Below are 18577 nucleotides of genomic sequence, written 5' to 3'. Positions count from 1 at the left end.
GAGACTCGGCGCTTGATGCGCTGAGGCTCCAGGAGAGGGGCGGAGGCGGGAGCCTCCACTCTTCTCTTGGGGGCCCCTGCGGAGCCCGGGGCCCGGGGCAAATTGCCCCCTTTCCCCCCCCCCCCCTCTGGGCGGCCCTGGGTTAGATCACACCACAGAACCCATCACAGAATGTACAGATACGTGTTATGAAAGTGGTTTAGAAATGCTGCAGGTTATTGGGGACCTGGTTATTGTAACTCAGGGTATGTCTTCACTGCTTCAGTTAGTTCGAGTTACTACACTCAAAAAAGCCTCCCTCAAGTGAGAGCGGCCACACTGGAAAACAATATTTGAGCCACACAAAGTGATTGGATTAGCAGAGTGATGACTTGTGCTAACTCAAGCTGTAGCATGTAGCCGCTAACTGAACCTGTAGCATGTAGCTGCATCCTCACTGCATTACTAGCTTGAGGAGTTACTAGAACTTCAGCTGATAACCCCTGATGGACCAGCCATTTCAAGTTTAAAACACCATTTTACTTGAGCTAGAGATTTTTGTGTGCACAGAAGTTGGGTTGAAGCAACACTCACTGTACCTTGAGCTAACATTGAAGTGAGACAAGCCCTCAGGGTGTTAGATGAATGTACTGAATTTTTGTTTGCCAATCAAAACATGCAGATCTCATTATTTCAAACTTTGTGTTGCTTTATTTTCTTTAGGGGAGCCTTATGTTTCATAAACTCAGACCTGTAGATCAACTGCGACATCTCCTCGTTTGCAATGTAGGAGGTGATGGAGAGGAGATTGAAAGGTTTTTCAAGTTGCATCAGGTGGGAATTTTTAACTTGCCATGGGGGGGAAAAAAGTCCTCTATTCATAGACTTAGGGCTTGTCTATACGAAGAGTCAGTGTTAAATCCACAGCACTCTAGCCTGCTGCACACTGACTGGGCATGTGAACCCTGCTACCATACACTAAAGGTTCCATGATGCAGTTTGACAGGGTTCACATGGCCAGTCAGTGTGCGGCAGGCTAGAGTGCTGTGGATTTACAACCCAGCTTGTTACACACTAACTCTCCATTAGGCACACCCTCAGTGTACAGTCATAAACCTGGATTAATTTGTATTGTAAAGGTGGCCATTCTTTGGCTTCAAAAATATTAGTTCTCATTTTACCGATCATATCTAGGTACTTATATAGGCTTCCTCATCATATTATCGAAGCATCTATAAACATTCCATCTTGCCAACAGCTGCAGCTACAGTGTATAAGATAATGCTGCTTTGTCAGTTGGACAAGCAAGATAATATATAAGGAAGAAGGTAACCATTTTTATGGGGTCTAAAAACATAAGGGTGGTAATCTTTTCCTTAAAACTGTCTGTTTCATGTAAGTGACAAACACAGAATTATGACAAGAATTGGGACTGTATTTCTCTTATTAGAAAAATTATTAATCTTGAAAAAAACAGTATCACAGTCCTAGTCCTTTTCAGTAAAGTTTTGTAAGTGCTTATGTGGCTGCAAATACTTAGAATCCACCTGCCTTTTTTACTAAAACTGGCATCAAGCAAGCTAGAATGAAACTTTTTCACAGAACGTGATTTTATTTGACACATGTAGTTTTTTCTTAATTTATACATCATAGCATAGTAGTAATGAAACCTCACAATAACCTCTGCTATTATTTCTTTGAGAAGTGGGTGAGACAGGTTTTTTTAAGTGCCTTATTTAAATGTTTAGTCCTTTAATAGCAAATACAAATCATTTAAAATCATATAGATGTTTATCCTTCTTAACTAACTTAATAAACTCACATTTCCATATGAGTATAATACATCTTATCTATACCTATAAAACGGGTTTTTTCCATATATTTCATCTACTGCTAGCTTATTTAACCTGCCAAGAATTAAGAACGTTAATAGAAAGCTTTCATGGATCACTTTACCTGCCACAACAGGATCTCTTACCGTGACTGACTATTCCTTTCTGTTTAACGGACGAGACTCAGGCTATGTCTACACTGGAAACACTACAGTGTCACTTACTACAGTGATGGAAGGGGTCCTTCCATCACTGTAATAAATCCCCCTCTCCAAGAAATGGTAGCTAGGTTGACAGAAGAATTTTTCCTAGTTCAGCTTAACTACATCACACAGGGCATGACATTTTTCACAGCCTGATTGATGTAGTTAAGCTGACCTAACTGTAGCATCGACCAGCCCTTAGTCTCCTCACTGTTGAGGCAAACAGAGTCTTGAATTTTTTGTGATGGGTCAATATAACTGCTTCAAACTTTTTAACACCATGGTCTAAATTGTTATGATTTCCTACAGGAGGACCAGGCCTGTGCCACTTGCCTTATCCTTGCCTGCTCTATTGCTGCTTGTGATAGAGAAGTGTCTGCCTGGGCTACCCGAGCATTTTTCAGGTAAGTTTCAATTAATTTGTAGATTGTGCCTTGAATTTTATGTTTAAAATCTAATGCCACTACAGACATAAAGGAATCCTCTTGCTGTGTTTACAGTGGACAGGAACTGTTTGAGTTCTGTATAAGTATTGTTTTTAAATGAGTGTGAACGTTTAACAAAGTAACATGGAACATGCATTTTAAATGCAACTGATCATGCATATCTACTTAGATGTGAGTGTGAAACTTTTTTGTTTTTTTTAGAAGTTGTAAATTCTGCATAAAACTCATACTCTGCCCCACAAAAAAAATCAACAAATAGAAATGACTTAAATGTTCAGAAAAAAGCATGTGGAATTGACCATCTAATTTGTGTCTGTAATAGGCTAATGACCTGTTTGTTCATCTAACTTATAATTATTCAGTTTCCAAATTTGAGTGCACAAATGAGTCATACAATCACAAATACATTTTTCTGAAAATTTTAGGTCAGTATTTTTAACTCAAGAAATGAAAAATTGCATTATTTTCTGTTTGTTTAACCCACATTTAACAAAATAAGGCCTGAAAATCAGATGACCTAAGTATGTGATATGCAAAGAAATTAGTCTTTGTGTGGTATACCTTAGGTATGGCGGAGAAGCACAGATGCGATTTCCATCAGCTTTGCCTCCTCCAAGCAACCTAGGACCAATTTTGGGTTCTCCTGTTCCTGCTAGTGAGTAGCAAACGTTTCATTGGTTTTTTTTATCTGAATTTTGTTGCATTTTCACAACTTCTTGTACCTTTACCTTTTCTTATTTATATGAAATATTTTCCTTCTTTTCATTCACTGCCTCAATTCCAAGGAATAAACCTGCTGATTATCAGGGTTGAGTTTTTCCATTACTTTTCTTTTGAATTATTTTGGATTTAGGGGTTCACTGATGTGATTCTAAAACATGTCCAGGTGGGTGATGGAAGAAATGAGAAGTAAAATAAGTTATCTGTTAAGATTTTTGTAGCCGTTTTCCCCTTCCTAGGCTTCTGCCCCAACACACAATTCTTGTTCCGTCTTCAGTGCCACAAGAGAACTAGTTCTGTTACCTGGCCTGCCCTAACCCCCTTTGAACTTTTAATGTAATGCTTATTAGAGGGAAGGGCTCTCTGTATATTCAGATCCAAGTGAGGAGCAGGGGTGCTGGAACAATTTTTTATGGTGGGGGTGCTGAGACCCATTGAACCAAACTGTAAACAATGAAAACCACTTCAAGCCTGGGGGTGCAGCAGGCCCCCTAGTTCTAGAACCTATGGTTATGAGGTGAGCAGATTTTATGCAAACATCTACAAATAGATCCTGATCTTAACCCGCAATGCCCCTTTATTCCAGACATAACCAGTCTCTACATATGAAGTCTATTGTAATTAACAAAGAACTCTGATTATACCTGTCAGGGTTCCCTCCCCACTCTGAAATCTGGGGTACAGATGTGGGGACCCGCATGAAAGACCCCCTAAGCTTATATTTTACTAGCTTAGGTTAAAACTTCCCCAAGGCATAAATTCCTTTTCTTGTCCTTGGACGGTATTGCTGCCACCACCAAGTGATTTGCACAAAAATTCAGGAAAGGGTCACTTGAAGTCCCTCTTCCCCCAAAATATTCCCCCAAACCCGTTCATCCCCTTTCCTGGGGAGGCTTGAGAATAATATACCAACCAGTTGGTTAGTAATGTGAGTGCAGACCAAACCTTTTGTCTTAGGACACTGAAAATCAATCAGGTTCTTAAAAGAAGAATTTTATTCATAAAAGAAAAGGAAAGAATTGCACCTGCAAAATCAGGATGGAAGGTAACTTTACAGTGTAATAAAAAGATTTAAAACACAGAGGATTCCCCTCTGGCTCAGCTTTCAGGCTCCGGGTGGTGCTTACCTCAAGCAGCTCCCGGAAGCAGCAGCATGCCCCTCTCCAGCCCCTGTGCGGAGGCACAGCCAGGCAGCTCTGCTGTGCGCTGCCCCATCCGCAGACACCACCCCTGCAGCTCCCATTGGCCATGGTTCCCAACCAATGGGAGCTGCAGGGGCAGCACTTTGGGTGGGGGCAGCATGCGGAGCGGAGTCCCCGGCTGCCCCTACTCATAGCTGCCAGAGAGGGGACATGCAGCTGCTGCTGGAAGCTGCATGGAGTGGCCCCCAACCCCGCTCCCCGGGGGAGCTCGAGGGCCGGATCCGCCCCGTGGGCCGTAGTTTGCCCACCCCTGCTCTAGGCTGTGCAGAGGAGAAGGGAGTAACCTGACTCAAATGCAGAGGGATGAACAACAGGAAGGGGTGATAGAGTGGGGCGGGGGCAGGGGCAGGTTAGAAGCAGCAGATGAGAGAAAAGGTGAGCAGGAGCAGATGGTTCTGGAGGGTGGAGGAGGATCCCTGGAGCAAGGGATGATAGGAGCTGAGAATTAGCATGTGGGGCTGGACCTGTAGTGCAAGAGAGGAGCTGAGAGATGGGGATTATGGGCAGGAGATGAGGTGGGGAACAGGAGTGGGGCAGGGGCAGGAGTAGGAAAAGATGGAGATGGACAGGAGCCAAAGAGGATAACAGCTGGAACAAGAGCTGTGACTGGGAGATAGGAGCAGAAGGGGTCAGGGAGAGGCTGGGGAAATGGGGGATAAAGGCCTATAACCATCAGATTGACTCCCCTTCAGAACTTGTAATTGACCCATTCCCAGTTCTCAATATTCCTTAGCTGTATGCAAGACAGCATTCAGAGCCACTGGCAAAGTGTGTGTCTCCATTCCCCTCTAGTGGCAGACTGACACAGAAGATAACAGCTTTCTCCTGCTGTGAGTTACTCCATTAGCTCAAGTGGTAGAGAACTATGCTGTGGATCTAAAAGTCTCAACCCTGTTGGTGACACAAGAGGGGGGAATATGGTTTCATGTGATGAAAGTGGTTTTTTTCCCTCCATTCTTTGTTACTTAAAACAATTAGGACAAATCATCTTAAAAATATTAAAAGAACGTTAAGGTTGCAAAGTCAAGCACCTTAATTAAAGCTTGCACAATCTTAATTTGGCCCCTTATGGGTATGCCTTATGACACAATCTTTAATTACATGATCACTTACTGTTTTCTCTGCAGTACCATGCCTCATTCAGTGCACAGGGTGAACCTGCTTCAGGAATTAATCAGGGTTGTGTAGTGAAGGAGCCTGTTGTCTGTAGGAACCCTGCCTCATTTATTGCAGAAGTTGGGAGGTGGCAGGAGAGGATGGGTCTCATGGTAAAGAAAGTTGAATGTCACCCTGGAGAATTGAATTCTATCCCTGCCGCAGACATGTTCTATGTGTTGCTGGGTAAGGAACGTAAACCAAATTTTCCCATGTGGCCATTGTGTGTGCCTCATTTTCTGGGTACTCAACTTGAGGCACTTGTTGTCTGGTTTGGAGAAGTGATGAAAATTCACAGCTGCAACTGAGGTCAATGAAAGCCCCGATCTGAATGTACAAAGTATTATATAAGGCTTTCGCATCCTGAAAAGGTCAGGCCCTGGGCTTTGCAGATTGGACACCTAAAAATAGTTGACACTTTTGACAATTTTGTCTTTAATGTCTGGCCTCAGTTCCCAGGTGTAAAATGGGGATAATACCACTTCAATGGCAATGGATATGTACAAGGGGCCAAACCTAGGTTGCATAAGGTAAATTTATTTCTCGTGTTTCTTAACTTCTGGATGCTTGACTTAGCAGTCTTAACGTTCTTTTCATATCATGGGTTTTTGTTGTTGTTTTTGGTGCAATAGATGTATGTATTACCTTCTTTCACCTTAGGTTCCCCTATGCCTATTGGCAGTCCCTATCCTAATCCAAGCTTTTTGACAACACCAGCACAAGGTATTTTATTTTTTCATTTTTTTGTTTTTTGTTTTCTCAACTAAATTTATTTATATAAAAAATAATTGGATTAATCTATATGTGTCCCTGTCCTAGGTTTGCACCCTCCTAGTATGTCAACCCCAATGTTTGCTGCAGGCAGTTCAGTGTCTCAGGCTGGCGCATCCATGAGTGGTATGATGGGCCCAGAGATAGTGTTTTCAGGAAAACACAATGGCATCTGCATATACTTCTCTCGAATTATAGGGTGAGTTGTTCATGTAAAAGATGTTTTGTCACTCAGTTCATAACATAGTCTTTCTGTCCACTAATGGAGTAGTATTTGCTTTTGATACTGTATTTAGTGTAGTTTAATAATTAAAAAGTGTGTATTTGTGACTAATCTAGGTAAATTAGTCTTACATGCTAGCTTCTCGCTACAAGTGTGTAGTTAGCCATTGTAACATATGTGCAAAATGTCCAATCTATTGGTTCCCTTCCCTTTCTTAGACCTAATAGTACCCAGGTTATCCCACAGAGAGTATGTCATCACGCATAATAGATGGAGCAGGTAAAGAAGGAGTACGCCACAGCAATCTTTTGTTCTACTTTCTCCCTTACCGCTCCATTTGTTTCCTTCCCTTCCTGTTAATATGGTATCTGTTATCTCATTCCCTTTACAGCTCTGCTAATATTGCATTCTGTGGGTGAGCTGGGCAACAGATCTACTTAGGCCTTGACCCTGCAATGGGCTGTCTACAAGCACACACCCCTGCAAACTGGTTTCTTAAGGTCCAGTCCTGCAAGGTGCTATTCGCTTTCAGCTCCTATTCAAGTCTGTAGGAAACAAGAATGCTCATCACCTCACAGGGCTGAGCCCCTAGATTGTAGACTTCTGGTTAAGGGATTTTTAAAAACCATATCCTATTCTGAGCAGGCTGTTAGTGCTTACCGATAATAAATAATGGTATTATTGATCTCTAGTATGCTAGAAGATAGCACTGCAGAAATGGGGATTTTGGCAAGTTTTACCTTGCCCTCTAACCATGTGGTAGTAGGAGGCCTGTTTAAGAACAAAACCCTCTTTGGTACTCTAAAAGTACTGCCTTTAAGAAAAAAAATGTGTATTATGGCATATATTAGGGGTTCTGAACTTTTTTTCTTGCTGAGGCCCCCCTCAACATGCTATATGGCCGGGCAGGGGGGAAATGGGGGGCTCCAGGCCGGGGCATAGGCATCGTTTTACTTCTGTTGGGGGGAGGGCAAAGGACCGGCAGGGCTCAAGCCAGCTCTGCACAGCAGGGTCCAGGGAGGGAGCGCAACCTCCACCCCCTGACTCCCTCAGTAGGCCACTCAGCCTGTTTGGGCAGTGGAGGGATGTAACCAAAAAATATAACTCAGAGGGGACTCAGTTCAAAAAGTTTGACAGCTGCTCAAGGTGCAGGCAGGGGGTAGCTAGGGGCTGTGTGTGGGCAGGAAGTAGCTCAGGGTGCAGGCAGGGGGGTAGATAAGGGTTGTGTGTGGGCAGGCGACTAGCTCGGTGTAGGCAGGGGGTAGCTAGGTGCTGGGTGGGGGGGCGGCTCCCAGTGCAGCTCCCAGCTTCAGCAGGGTGGGGGGCGCTGGGGCTCCTAGCTTCAGCCCCCCTGCTGCTTCTGGCTTGGTGAGGGAGAGGTTTGCCAGCTCAGCCCCATGTTGCTCCTGGCTTCGGGGCCTTGCGGGAGGCTGCCTGCTTCAGCCCCGCCCCGCTCTCGGCTGGGGCGGAGAGGCCACCGGCTTCAGCCCCGCCCCGCTCTCGGCTGGGGCGGAGGGGCCACCGGCTTCAGCCCCGCCCCGCTCTCGGCTGGGGCGGAGGGGCCACCATCTTCAGCCCCGCCCCGCTCTCGGCTGGGGCGGAGGGGCTGCCGGCTTCAGCCTCGCGCCGCTCCCAGCTTCAGCACTGGGGTTCAGGGCACTGGGTTTCAGCCACAGGGCTCTGAGGACCCCCAATTGAGAACCTCTTGCATATATGATATTTGCCTGCCTACTCAGTTGAGAACCTCTGGCATATATGATATTTGCCTGCCTACTCTCTTATCTTCAGCGACTACTATTAGTTTATGTGCAAAATAATTTGAGGAAATCAAACCTAGTGTTGTTAAAGCACATAAAGAGGTTTTGTTTCTTTAATTGCAATTTCTATCGACCTCATTCTGAAAGGTACAGTGTTTAAGCTCATGTTTTTTATGAATAAAGACTCTGATTTTTACAGGCTGACTCTTTGGGTTGGATTCAGGATGAGGGGAGGGTTTTTTAATTCATAAACATTGGCAATTTGTATTAGGAAATGGTTTAGAAAAGAAACAATTTTTCAAGGCCAATGGCATTTTTGTTAATTTATTTGGCGTTTAACATACTATTGTCTTGTATTTCAGAAATATTTGGGATGGCAGTATAGTTGTTGAGAAAGTTTTCAAGAGTGGTAACCGAGAAGTTGTTGCAGTAAGTGGGAGATTATTTGGTCTTTTAAAATCTTCCTTAAAGACTTTATTTATTTCTCTCTAGCACTTTTACATGTCCTCTCTTATCAGTGACACTGCATTGTGATACTCATGGCATTTTAGCAGAAACAATAAATATTTATTGATTGTATTTAATTGTTCTTTATAGGAGGACTGGGAATGGGATGTAAAATCTTTCTAGTCTAAGTGACTAGTTTTAAGTTTTACCCAAATTAGTGGTGCCTAAAAATTACTAGCTGGTATGTTTGGTGAGTTGTGTGAAATACATTGGTCTTAGTCTCCTAATACACATTATTTCAAAAGAAAACCCAAACTGTAGTTTAGTGCATCTTGTTTCCTTTGCTGACAGCTCCAGAAGAATGGCTGAGCAGAAATTGCTCTAATCCTTTGTGCAGCATCCTAGCTTGTGACAGACTGAGTCAACAGAAGAGCTCTGCATGTCCATTCAGACCTTTGCAAGCTGCCTCTGTTTTTATTTTTCCAACAAGAGAGAATTTCATTTCCCAATGGTGTCAGCTGGCACTAATATTCTCTTTAAAAAGGCAAAGAAAATTATATATAATATACATGCAAATATTCTAATAAACAAAAATCTGCATAATCTCAGATAGTCCAGTCCTGACCTTCTACTGAGCCCGTGGGGCAAAATGTGTAGAGGATTTCTGAGTGGATAAACTTCTAAGTACTAAGCTAATGCCAGCCTCATCTTCTTATTCAGCCAAATCTAGGTGTGGTCTTCAGGTGGAACATGATAGTTAAGGCTATGATTTTGGCATGGAAATTTTTGTAAATTTCATGGCAAAGTTGTGGAGAGGGGGAAGGGGAAGAAAAGTCATGGAAGGGTCACCAATAATGTAGTTTTTGCTACATCAGCGGGCACACAGGCTTTTAAGTAGTAAAAGCAAGTTTACCCTATTCTAGGCTTTGCAGCCTGGCATACATGGTTGAAGTGCCACTCAGGTTTGGCATGTCCTCCCCTCATCTCCATCTATATGCACCAGACCTGAATGTCATGGTGACCATGTACTCCACATTGTGATTGCCTAGTGGGGAGCCAAGTATGTGTGCTGGAAGGACTGCAAAAGTCCAGCATGACCATTCTGGAGTCCCTTCCTCCACCACCTTGCTCCCCCCTCCCACTCTCACTTCTTATTCTCCCTGCTGGTGAGACCAAGGTCCTCAGGTGACGGATCCATCCCAGACTCACCCAGTCCCCAGCACCAAGAGGAGCTGCCGCTGCAGTTCTGGCAGGTGAAGACCCAACTGCCAGCATGCGACACAGAACAGGACCTGGCCAGCATACTGCACATTCAGAGTGGGAGCTGGTGCCAGCTAGCCAGGCTGTGGTGCGCTCCTTTCCAGAGAGGTTTGAAAAGGTGGTGAGGCCCCTATTTAAAAAGAAGAGCAGGAGGGAGATACTGGTCCTCCCTGCCCCCCGTCTCTGGCACCTATGGAGCCAGGCCCAGCACTATGCGACAGGAGCTGTTGCTGCAAAGTGAATGTGGGATGGGCTCCTTACAGACTTCATTCAGATTCATGATTACTGTGAACACCATGACCTCCATGCCAAAATCATAGCCTTAATGATAGTGCATTAACTCCACATAGCACCTTCAGTATGTTGTCCTTTTGATAATATTGTCTTGGTGATTTTTATTCTTTAATGACCGTTTCATATCTCTCAGCTGGAAATTTAAAAGGTTCAGAGATTTGAAATGTAAAGAAGCCGCCTCCTTCTCTTGCAGATTGAAAGCAGCGTTTCATCGCACATGCTAGAATCTGTGTTACAGGAACTAAAAGGTTTACAGGAATTTCTGGACAGAAATTCACAGTTTGCAACAATAGGAGCTCTTGGAAACCCAAGGTAGGATTGTATATGCTTGGTTTACAAAGGACACAGAAGTGCTACTGTTTGAAAATTATTCCATATAGATACAACAATGCTGTTCATTTTGCCTTAAAGTGTTCCTTTCCTCTCTAATAAAACATATCCACTCAAACTCTCAAACTTAGTTTTTAGTTTCTTTTTAAAATAAATGTTCAGGGTTTGCACTAATAGCTTCTTAATTTATTTTGGAATTGCAGTTTTAGCACTCCTGCTAACCTGCAGCAGAGGTTACTAGGGTTCATGCGGCCTGATGGTGGAAGTTCTCAGCAAGTGCAACAAGAGCTCCAGAGGAAGTTCCATGGTAAGGGAAATACTCTTGAACAATGAGCAGCAAAAGGTGGTGCATCCAAATGCTAATCTCTCAGAGCTGTTCCAGTTAAGAGCCTGAATAAAAATGCAGAACTGGCTTCTGTGAATAAACTGTACTCAGAGATAAGAACTGTACAAAGAACAATGTAGTCTGTGTGACATCAACTGTTCACATTTTGCTCTTCATTTCTGACAAGATTATAATATTTTGTCAGTACCAACATTTCTGTATTTATTTCTATGGGGAAATTGGGGTGGGCATTTCTGTATGGTTCCTTTGGGGATGAAGCATGTGCCCAACATGAAAACCCGAATGTAGACATAGCAACATTTGCTAGTCTTTCTGCTTTGAATTTGATGGGTGACATCACTCATCCCAGAATACAAATGTATATCCTGTTTAGGATGAGTTCCAATTGGATACTAAAAGATTTAGTATTCAAACTAGCTCCTTAAAGCAATTCACAAACAACTTTGGTCTGTAAAATGAATATCAAATTATTAAAGATAGTAGCATCTAGCTGTCAGAGGTATGGCAAACCACAGGTCACATTTCCCCATAACATTTCAATAAATTAAACTAATTAAAGCAGTTTTTAAGCTGCTTTCTCCTCTGTGAAGAATTAGGTCAAAATCTTGTGTAGTTGCTTATGTTTTCTCTGTCCTGTTTCTTACACTCAGAAACACTGGCATAAAATAAAAGCTAGACGGTTGTCTGTACTCTGGTCTTTTTTAAAAATAAAAATAAAAAAAAGGCTCCAGAGGTGACCCTGGCAATTACAGACCGGTTAGTACCAGGCAAATTGGTTGAAACTATAGTAAAGAACAGAATTATCAGACACATAGATAAACACACTATGTTAGGGAAGAGTCAACACAGCTTTTGCAAAGGGAAATCATGCTTCATCCATCTATTAGAATTCTTTGAGGGTGTAAGCAGACACGTGGACAAGCGTGATTCAGTCAATATAATGTAATTGGACTTTCAGAAAGCCTTTGACAAGGTCCCACATCAAAGGCTATTAAGCAAAGTAAGGAGTCATGAGATAAGAGGGAAGGTCCTCTCATGGATCAGTAATTGGTTAAAAGATAGGAAACAAATGGCAGGAATAAATGGTCAGTTTTCATAGTGGAGAGAAGTAAATAGCAGTGCACCCCAAGGACATGTAATGGTTCCAGTTCTGTTCAACGTGTTCATAAATAATCCAGAAAAAGGGGTAAAGAGTGAGGTGGCAGTTTGAAGACCATGCAAAATTATTCTAGACAGTTAAGTCCAAAGCTAACTACAAAGAGTTCCAACCGTCTCACAAAACGAGGTGACTGGGCATCAAAAAGGCAGATGAAATTCAATGTTGATAAATGCAAAGTAATGCACAGTGGAAAACATAATATCAACTATACATACAAGATTATGGGGTCTAAATTAGCTGTTACCACTCAAGAAAGATCTTGGAGTCATGGATAGTTCTCTGAAAACATTCACTCAATGTGCAGCGACAGTCAAAAAAGCTAACAATGTTAGGCACCATTAGGAAAGGGATAGACAATGAGATAGTAGCATTGTGATATTTTCTCTGTAAATCCCTGGTGTGCCCACACCTTGAATACTGCATGTAGTTCTGATGGCCCCATCTCAAAAATTATATATTAGAATTGGAAAAGGTACAGAGAAGGGCAACAAAAATGATTAGGGGCATGGAACAGTTTCCATATGCAGAGAGATTAAAAAATCAGAGACTCTTCATCTTAGAAAAGAAATGACTAAGAGGGGATATAATGCTGGTCTATAAAACCATGATTAGTGTGAAGAAAGTGAATAACAAAAGTGTTATTTATTCCTTCACATAACACAAGAACCATGGACCCCCAATGAAATTTAATAGGCAGCAGGTTTAAATAAACATAAGGAAATGCTTCACACAACTCACTGTCAACCTGTGGAACTCATTGCCAGGGGATATTGTGAAGGGCAAAATGTAATTCGGTTAAAAAAAAGAATTAGACCCATCCTCTATGAACTTATCTATCAGTGGCTGTTAGCCAGGATGGTCAGGAATGCAACCCCATGCTCTGAGTGTCCCTAAACCTCAGACTGCCAGAAGTTGAGACTGGAGGACAGGGGATGGATCATTCAGTAATTACCCTATTCTGTTGTGAAGTATCTGGTACCAGCCACTGTTGGAAGACAGGATACTGGACTAGATGGACCATTGGCCTGACCCACTATGGCCATTCTTATGGTCTTTCTCCCTTTTTGTCACAAGTCTCTACACATAGTGGGATCCTCTGTCCATGACTAGGGCTTCTAGATGATACAGTAATACAGATCATATCTGTGCCATGCTAATTCATAAAATTGTCTGTATTTGTTAATCATAGTACATAGCAATTTACCTTTTCTAAATGATGCAATAACGTTAATCCAAGCAATTCTTCTGTGTTACTCCCCATTAATTGATGAGGTAACTGAGACATGCAAAGTCCAGCCATCAAGAAGATAGCAGAGCTCGGTTTAGAACTCATGAATTCCTGTCACCCAATCCACTAGACTATGCTTCCTCCTTAAATATAGGTATTAGACCTCAGCCAGCATTCAGCAACCAGAGAGGTTGAGGGGTTACTCACAGAGATGCAGCATGAGATTTGTTCACGAGCTGTCTGGTGCACATACACAGCAAGGATCAAAGTTCTTTAGGTTTCTTCAGTTTATTAATTCTCTCACGCTTTCTGTCTCATTTCTGTAACAAATACTGCCAATAGTGTAAAAAAAACAATGGTTAAATAGAATAAATGATCAACTGCCTATTCATGTTTTGTTATATTTTAATGTGTGCATGCCAAAACTGAAAAACTTCCTTTCAAAACATAGTTATGGTTGCCAAGTGACCAGCAGTGGTTGCATCCTTCATAACATGCAAGCACTTTACCAAAGAAGTGAATTAAGGACGTCATAATTATTACATTTCCTACAAAATCAACATATTGTATCCAATATAAAGACATTCCTATTTCATCATAACACACCCTTAACTCCAATCCATGGATTGGGGTGTTTTTACTTTTTATTTTTGTTACTTTGATTTCATATTTAAGTGATGCTGTTAAATAGAAGATGCTATTAGTTAATGTATTACTATTATCACTAATTTATTTGTATTACCATAGCAGTTATAAATTGAAAGAAATTAAGTACATTATTTATAATTGCTGTTTCTAGAATAATTTAGTATGGTTTGTTGAATACACTCCTTTTTTGATTTATGATAAATTACTAATCTGGACTTCTATTTGAGGCTGGTCAATATATGAAATCAGTGTCCACATACAGAACTATGTTTATTTTTCAAAAAAGTCTTCTGTTGTGTTTGTAGTTGGAGATCAGTGGTGACAAATTAGTATCTGTTTTGGGAAGTGTTGAGATTTAAAGATCCACATCAAACAGCAAAGAGAGAGGAAAAAACTCCTTAAAAATATGGGGAAATGTCATTGTAAAACAAAAGTTGGCATGGTAACTCAAGAAGAGCACATGTAGTACCTGAATAAAAAATTACCCATGATCTATTCAATGTTACAGCAGAGGCACAGTTAACAGAGAAGACCTCACTTCAAGGGATCCAGCAACTTGTTCACAAAACCTGCCAGGCTTTAGCTTTGTGGAAACTTCTCTGTGAGCACCAGTTCAATGTTGTTGTAGGTGAGCTTCAGAAGGTATGGTATAAACTTTACTGAACAACAGTATGTTTGGGTTTTTTTTAATTGATTGCATTTAACAATTCTGGACTTCTTACATATATATTCTAAACAGCGTTAGTCTAATCCATTTAAATGGACTTCACAACCTATACAGCATGTACAGAGATTTCCAGAGTTCAGTTTTCTTGGTGTTGCAAGTATTCTGTTAAAATAAAATCTAACGTGTTGCTCTCACGCCCCAAACTAATTAACATATTTGAGATGCTATTAAGTAATACTGGATTTGCTGTTTTAAAACTCTGCTTAGAAGTTAATATTGAGTTTGTTTTCTAATCATTCTGTCCTCACTTTGCCATTGAGCAAAGTCTGGGAAGTGCAGAGTGAAGACAATAGGACTGAAATGAGCCTGCATAGAAAATTCACTCCCTGCCTTCTGGCTTGCAAAGGTCTAGCAGAGGAAGAAAGGCCCAGGTACCAGAGGCTTCAAGTCCCAGCTGTTTTGGGATGCGAAGGGCTGTTCAGTCCTCTAGGAAATTTGTGGAGGAACTTCTGCTGCTGCTACCATTAAGATAACTGGCAGATGTGTCAACAAATGCTGCATCAAGTAGCTCAGGAGACACCTTTGGAATCTAAAGCCTATCTGAAACACAGTTGATTTCAGTGACAGAGAATGTAGAACTGAGGTCATCTTTATAAAGGAAAGAAAGTAACTACATTGTCTTGTGTAAATAACATGGCGTGTTCTAAGTTGACCATCAATAACAGCTTTAATCAAAGTTGTTTTGTTTGGCAATGAAAAACATTGCACCATTAGCACCAATCTAGCATCAGCAGTTAATTTATGAGCATAAGTAATTCTGTCCTGGTGATAGTGAGGATAATTTTAAATATGATTTGCAGAAGTAAGTGTGTGTGTGTGTGTGTGTGTGCGCGCTGAGGGAAAGTATCTGTGTTTTATTTGTTGGTTAAAAAATCAACATGGGAAGTTTTCTCAGTCCTCACTTTTGAGGTTGGGTGTGATTGTTTTAAAAAAGATGCATTTCTCCAGTGTTTGTCAAGAGTTAGTTAACTAGCTGTTAAAACTAACAAACAAAAAACCCTTCTCTTGCATTCTTGCAGTTTTCAGTCTGTTGAGATATACCACTAGTTCGCAAAAAGATTCACACAACCAGATATTTATAATATTTTTTAAAAAACAGGATGATAACCTTTAATACTTTATACAAAAAAGGGTGCAAACATGCATAATTTCCTTTGAGTCCAAAGTCCTTTGAGACACCTGTATTCATTTATCCATGTCTCTTAGATAGATATATGGGCCCTAGAATGTCTCACAATGTTTAACATACTCATCCTCACAACATACTCATCCTCTGAGGTAGGGACACAGTATTATCAGCCCATTTTACAGTTGGGGAACTGAGGCACAGAGACTTCAGTGACACAGACTTCAGGTCACACAGGAAGTCCTTGGCAGAGCAGGGAATTTCACTCTGCTCTTCTGAGTCCCAGGTGAGGGCCATAACTGCTGGATCATCCTCTTTAATATAGTATTTTCTATTTTAGTCTTTAACATGCATTAAAAAAATGTGCATTGATTCTGTGAATTTTGGTCATTGAAATTTGTTTGTTTGTTTATTGGGAAAGCAGCTGAATTTGCTTCTATTATAATAATTCTGTTTGGAAATGTGAGAATGCTGCATCTTTGGAAATTTAATGGATTTTTTTCTTCCCATAGGAATTTCAAGAGCATTTGAAGATTACTACTTTCAAAGACTTAGTAATTAGAGACAAAGAGTTAACTGGAGCACTTATTGCCTCTCTCATTAACTGTTACATCAGAGATAATGCTGCTGTGGATGGCATCAGTTCACATTTACAAGACATATGTCCACTTCTGTACAGTACTGATGATGCTGTTTGTTCCAAGGTATAATGTACTTTTGATTCTCTGTGGTGAAAGTGAGAGGAAGACAGAACTGTTTTGTATAATTGTTCTTTTGCTGTAGCAAAATGCTATTGTGCATTTTATATTAATCTCACTGTATCCTCTTGGAGCTCAATGTAAATCTAGTAGAAATTACTTTAAAATGTGCTGATTATCATTACTGGTCTTCCATCCTAACTGGCAGAATATTAGGTAGTGTGATCAGATGAGCACAAAATGTTTGTGCTCTTGACTGTCAGATTTATTTGCCATTAAATGACATGTCATTTGGTAGTGATACAATAGCTAAATGCCCATTTTCCATTATGAATCTACTTTTAATTCCATCTCCAACTTTATTTCCTTTAGATTTATATAATAGTTAAAAAGGCATCTATATAAAACCTCTGTTGCCCTACATTTAAGCAATCTTCCAACACTGTAACTCACCCGGGAGCATTAAAAACAAGCATTCAAACAGGAACCAATTCATTCATTTCAGTCAGTCAGTAAACCAGTAACAAAAACCTCCTTTCATCCCTCATCTTGGATACAGAATCTTTCTGCCTAAAACTTGACATGTTGTCTCTGGGCAGAGAACTTTTTTTTTTTTTTTAACTTGAAGTGATAGGGTCTGTAGTACTTCAGGTTTTGAAACGTGAGTTAACAGAGTGAGTTATTGCAATGAAAATCTCATATGACACTGTAACTTAAATTAGTAAGGATTTAAATTTCCAATTGCTTCACTGTAGGCAAATGAATTGCTTCAGCGGTCCCGACAGGTTCAGAGCAAATTGGAAAAAGAGAAGATGCTAAGAGAGTCATTGAAGGAGTACCAAAAGATCAGCAATCAAGTGGACCTTTCTAATGTCTGTGTACAGTATAGACAAGGTGAGAGGCAAACAGCACTGGAAACTTGACAACTTTTGAATTAAGTCTTTGGTTCAGACCCCATTTTTACCTCTTTTTGGCACTTCAGATCAAGGCATAGTATTCTTGGAGTATCCGAGAGATAATCCAGAAAAATATATGTATAGGTAAGAGGAAATGAACACATGGAGACAGAGGGGCTTATGTATTAATTCACATTCTAAATATGTTAACCCTTTACCTATTATTGATAGTCACATTTCAGGATGGAAGGAATCTAAGCAGCTCACTTACATTTGTCCATCAATAGGCTTAATCTGTAATGATTTTTCTTTTCACCATAGGATCATAGGACTGGAAGGGACCTTGAGAGGTCATCTAGTCCAACAGTTCCCAGCCAGGGACCTAGGGCCCCCTGGGAGATGCAAGCAAGTTTCAGGGGGGTCTACCAAAATAAACTAGAAAGCAGGGCCGGCTTTAGACTCCCCGGGGCCCAGGGCAGAAGGCCGAATCCCAAGCCCTGCTGCTCAGGGCTGAAGCCGAAGCCCGAGCAACTTAGTTTCACAAAGTTCCTTGTGATGTGGGGCCCTGGGCAGTTGTTTTGGTTGCTATCCCCTAATACCGGCCCTGGCTTTTAATCGGCTGAAAAACAGTTGTGGTGGCACAGGTGAGCCATGGAATTTTTATAACATGTTGGGAGAGCCTCAGTGTCTAGTCCTCTGCACCCATAGCAGAAGTAAGTATTATCTAGACCATCCCTGACAGGTGTTTGTCTAGCCTGCTCTTAAAAATCTCCAATGATCGGGATTCCACAACCTCCTTGGGCAAGTTATTCCATTGCTTAACTACCCTGATAATTAGGAAGCTTTTCCTAATGTCCAACCTAACCCACCCTTGCTGCAATTTTAGTCCATTGCTTCTTGTCCTATTCTCAGAGGTTAAGGAGAACAATTATTCTCCATCCTCCTTATAACAACCTTTTATGTACATGACCTTTATGTCCCCACTCAGTCTTCTCTTCTCCAGACTAAACAAACCCAGTTTTTTCAATCTTTCCTCATAGGTTATGTTTTCTAGACCTTTAATCATTTTTGTTGCTCTTCTCTGGACTTTCTCCAGTTTGTCCACCTCTTTCCTGAAATGTGGCACTCAG

The 18577-nt window shown here is 41.2% G+C and overlaps 1 protein-coding gene across 1 annotated transcript in view; it reads left to right on the top strand.

The window, feature by feature from the left end:
* The window catches only part of NUP155 (nucleoporin 155), a 57900-nt gene that overhangs the window by 21788 nt on the left and 17535 nt on the right, over positions 1–18577 (top strand). Inside the window, exons 14-24 of the mRNA XM_045020962.1 lie at positions 703–813; positions 2324–2418; positions 3027–3115; positions 6198–6260; positions 6357–6507; positions 8651–8717; positions 10483–10601; positions 10823–10926; positions 14509–14642; positions 16366–16557; positions 17307–17445. Of these exons, the coding sequence (XP_044876897.1) occupies positions 703–813; positions 2324–2418; positions 3027–3115; positions 6198–6260; positions 6357–6507; positions 8651–8717; positions 10483–10601; positions 10823–10926; positions 14509–14642; positions 16366–16557; positions 17307–17445 (1264 nt within the window). The remainder of the gene's footprint in view (positions 1–702; positions 814–2323; positions 2419–3026; positions 3116–6197; positions 6261–6356; positions 6508–8650; positions 8718–10482; positions 10602–10822; positions 10927–14508; positions 14643–16365; positions 16558–17306; positions 17446–18577) is intronic.

Source organism: Mauremys mutica, chromosome 6 (assembly GCF_020497125.1).
Source record: "Mauremys mutica isolate MM-2020 ecotype Southern chromosome 6, ASM2049712v1, whole genome shotgun sequence".
NCBI lineage: Eukaryota > Metazoa > Chordata > Testudines > Geoemydidae > Mauremys > Mauremys mutica.
Note: the sequence above shows the minus strand (reverse complement) of the source record. Positions and strands in the feature narration are given on the sequence as shown.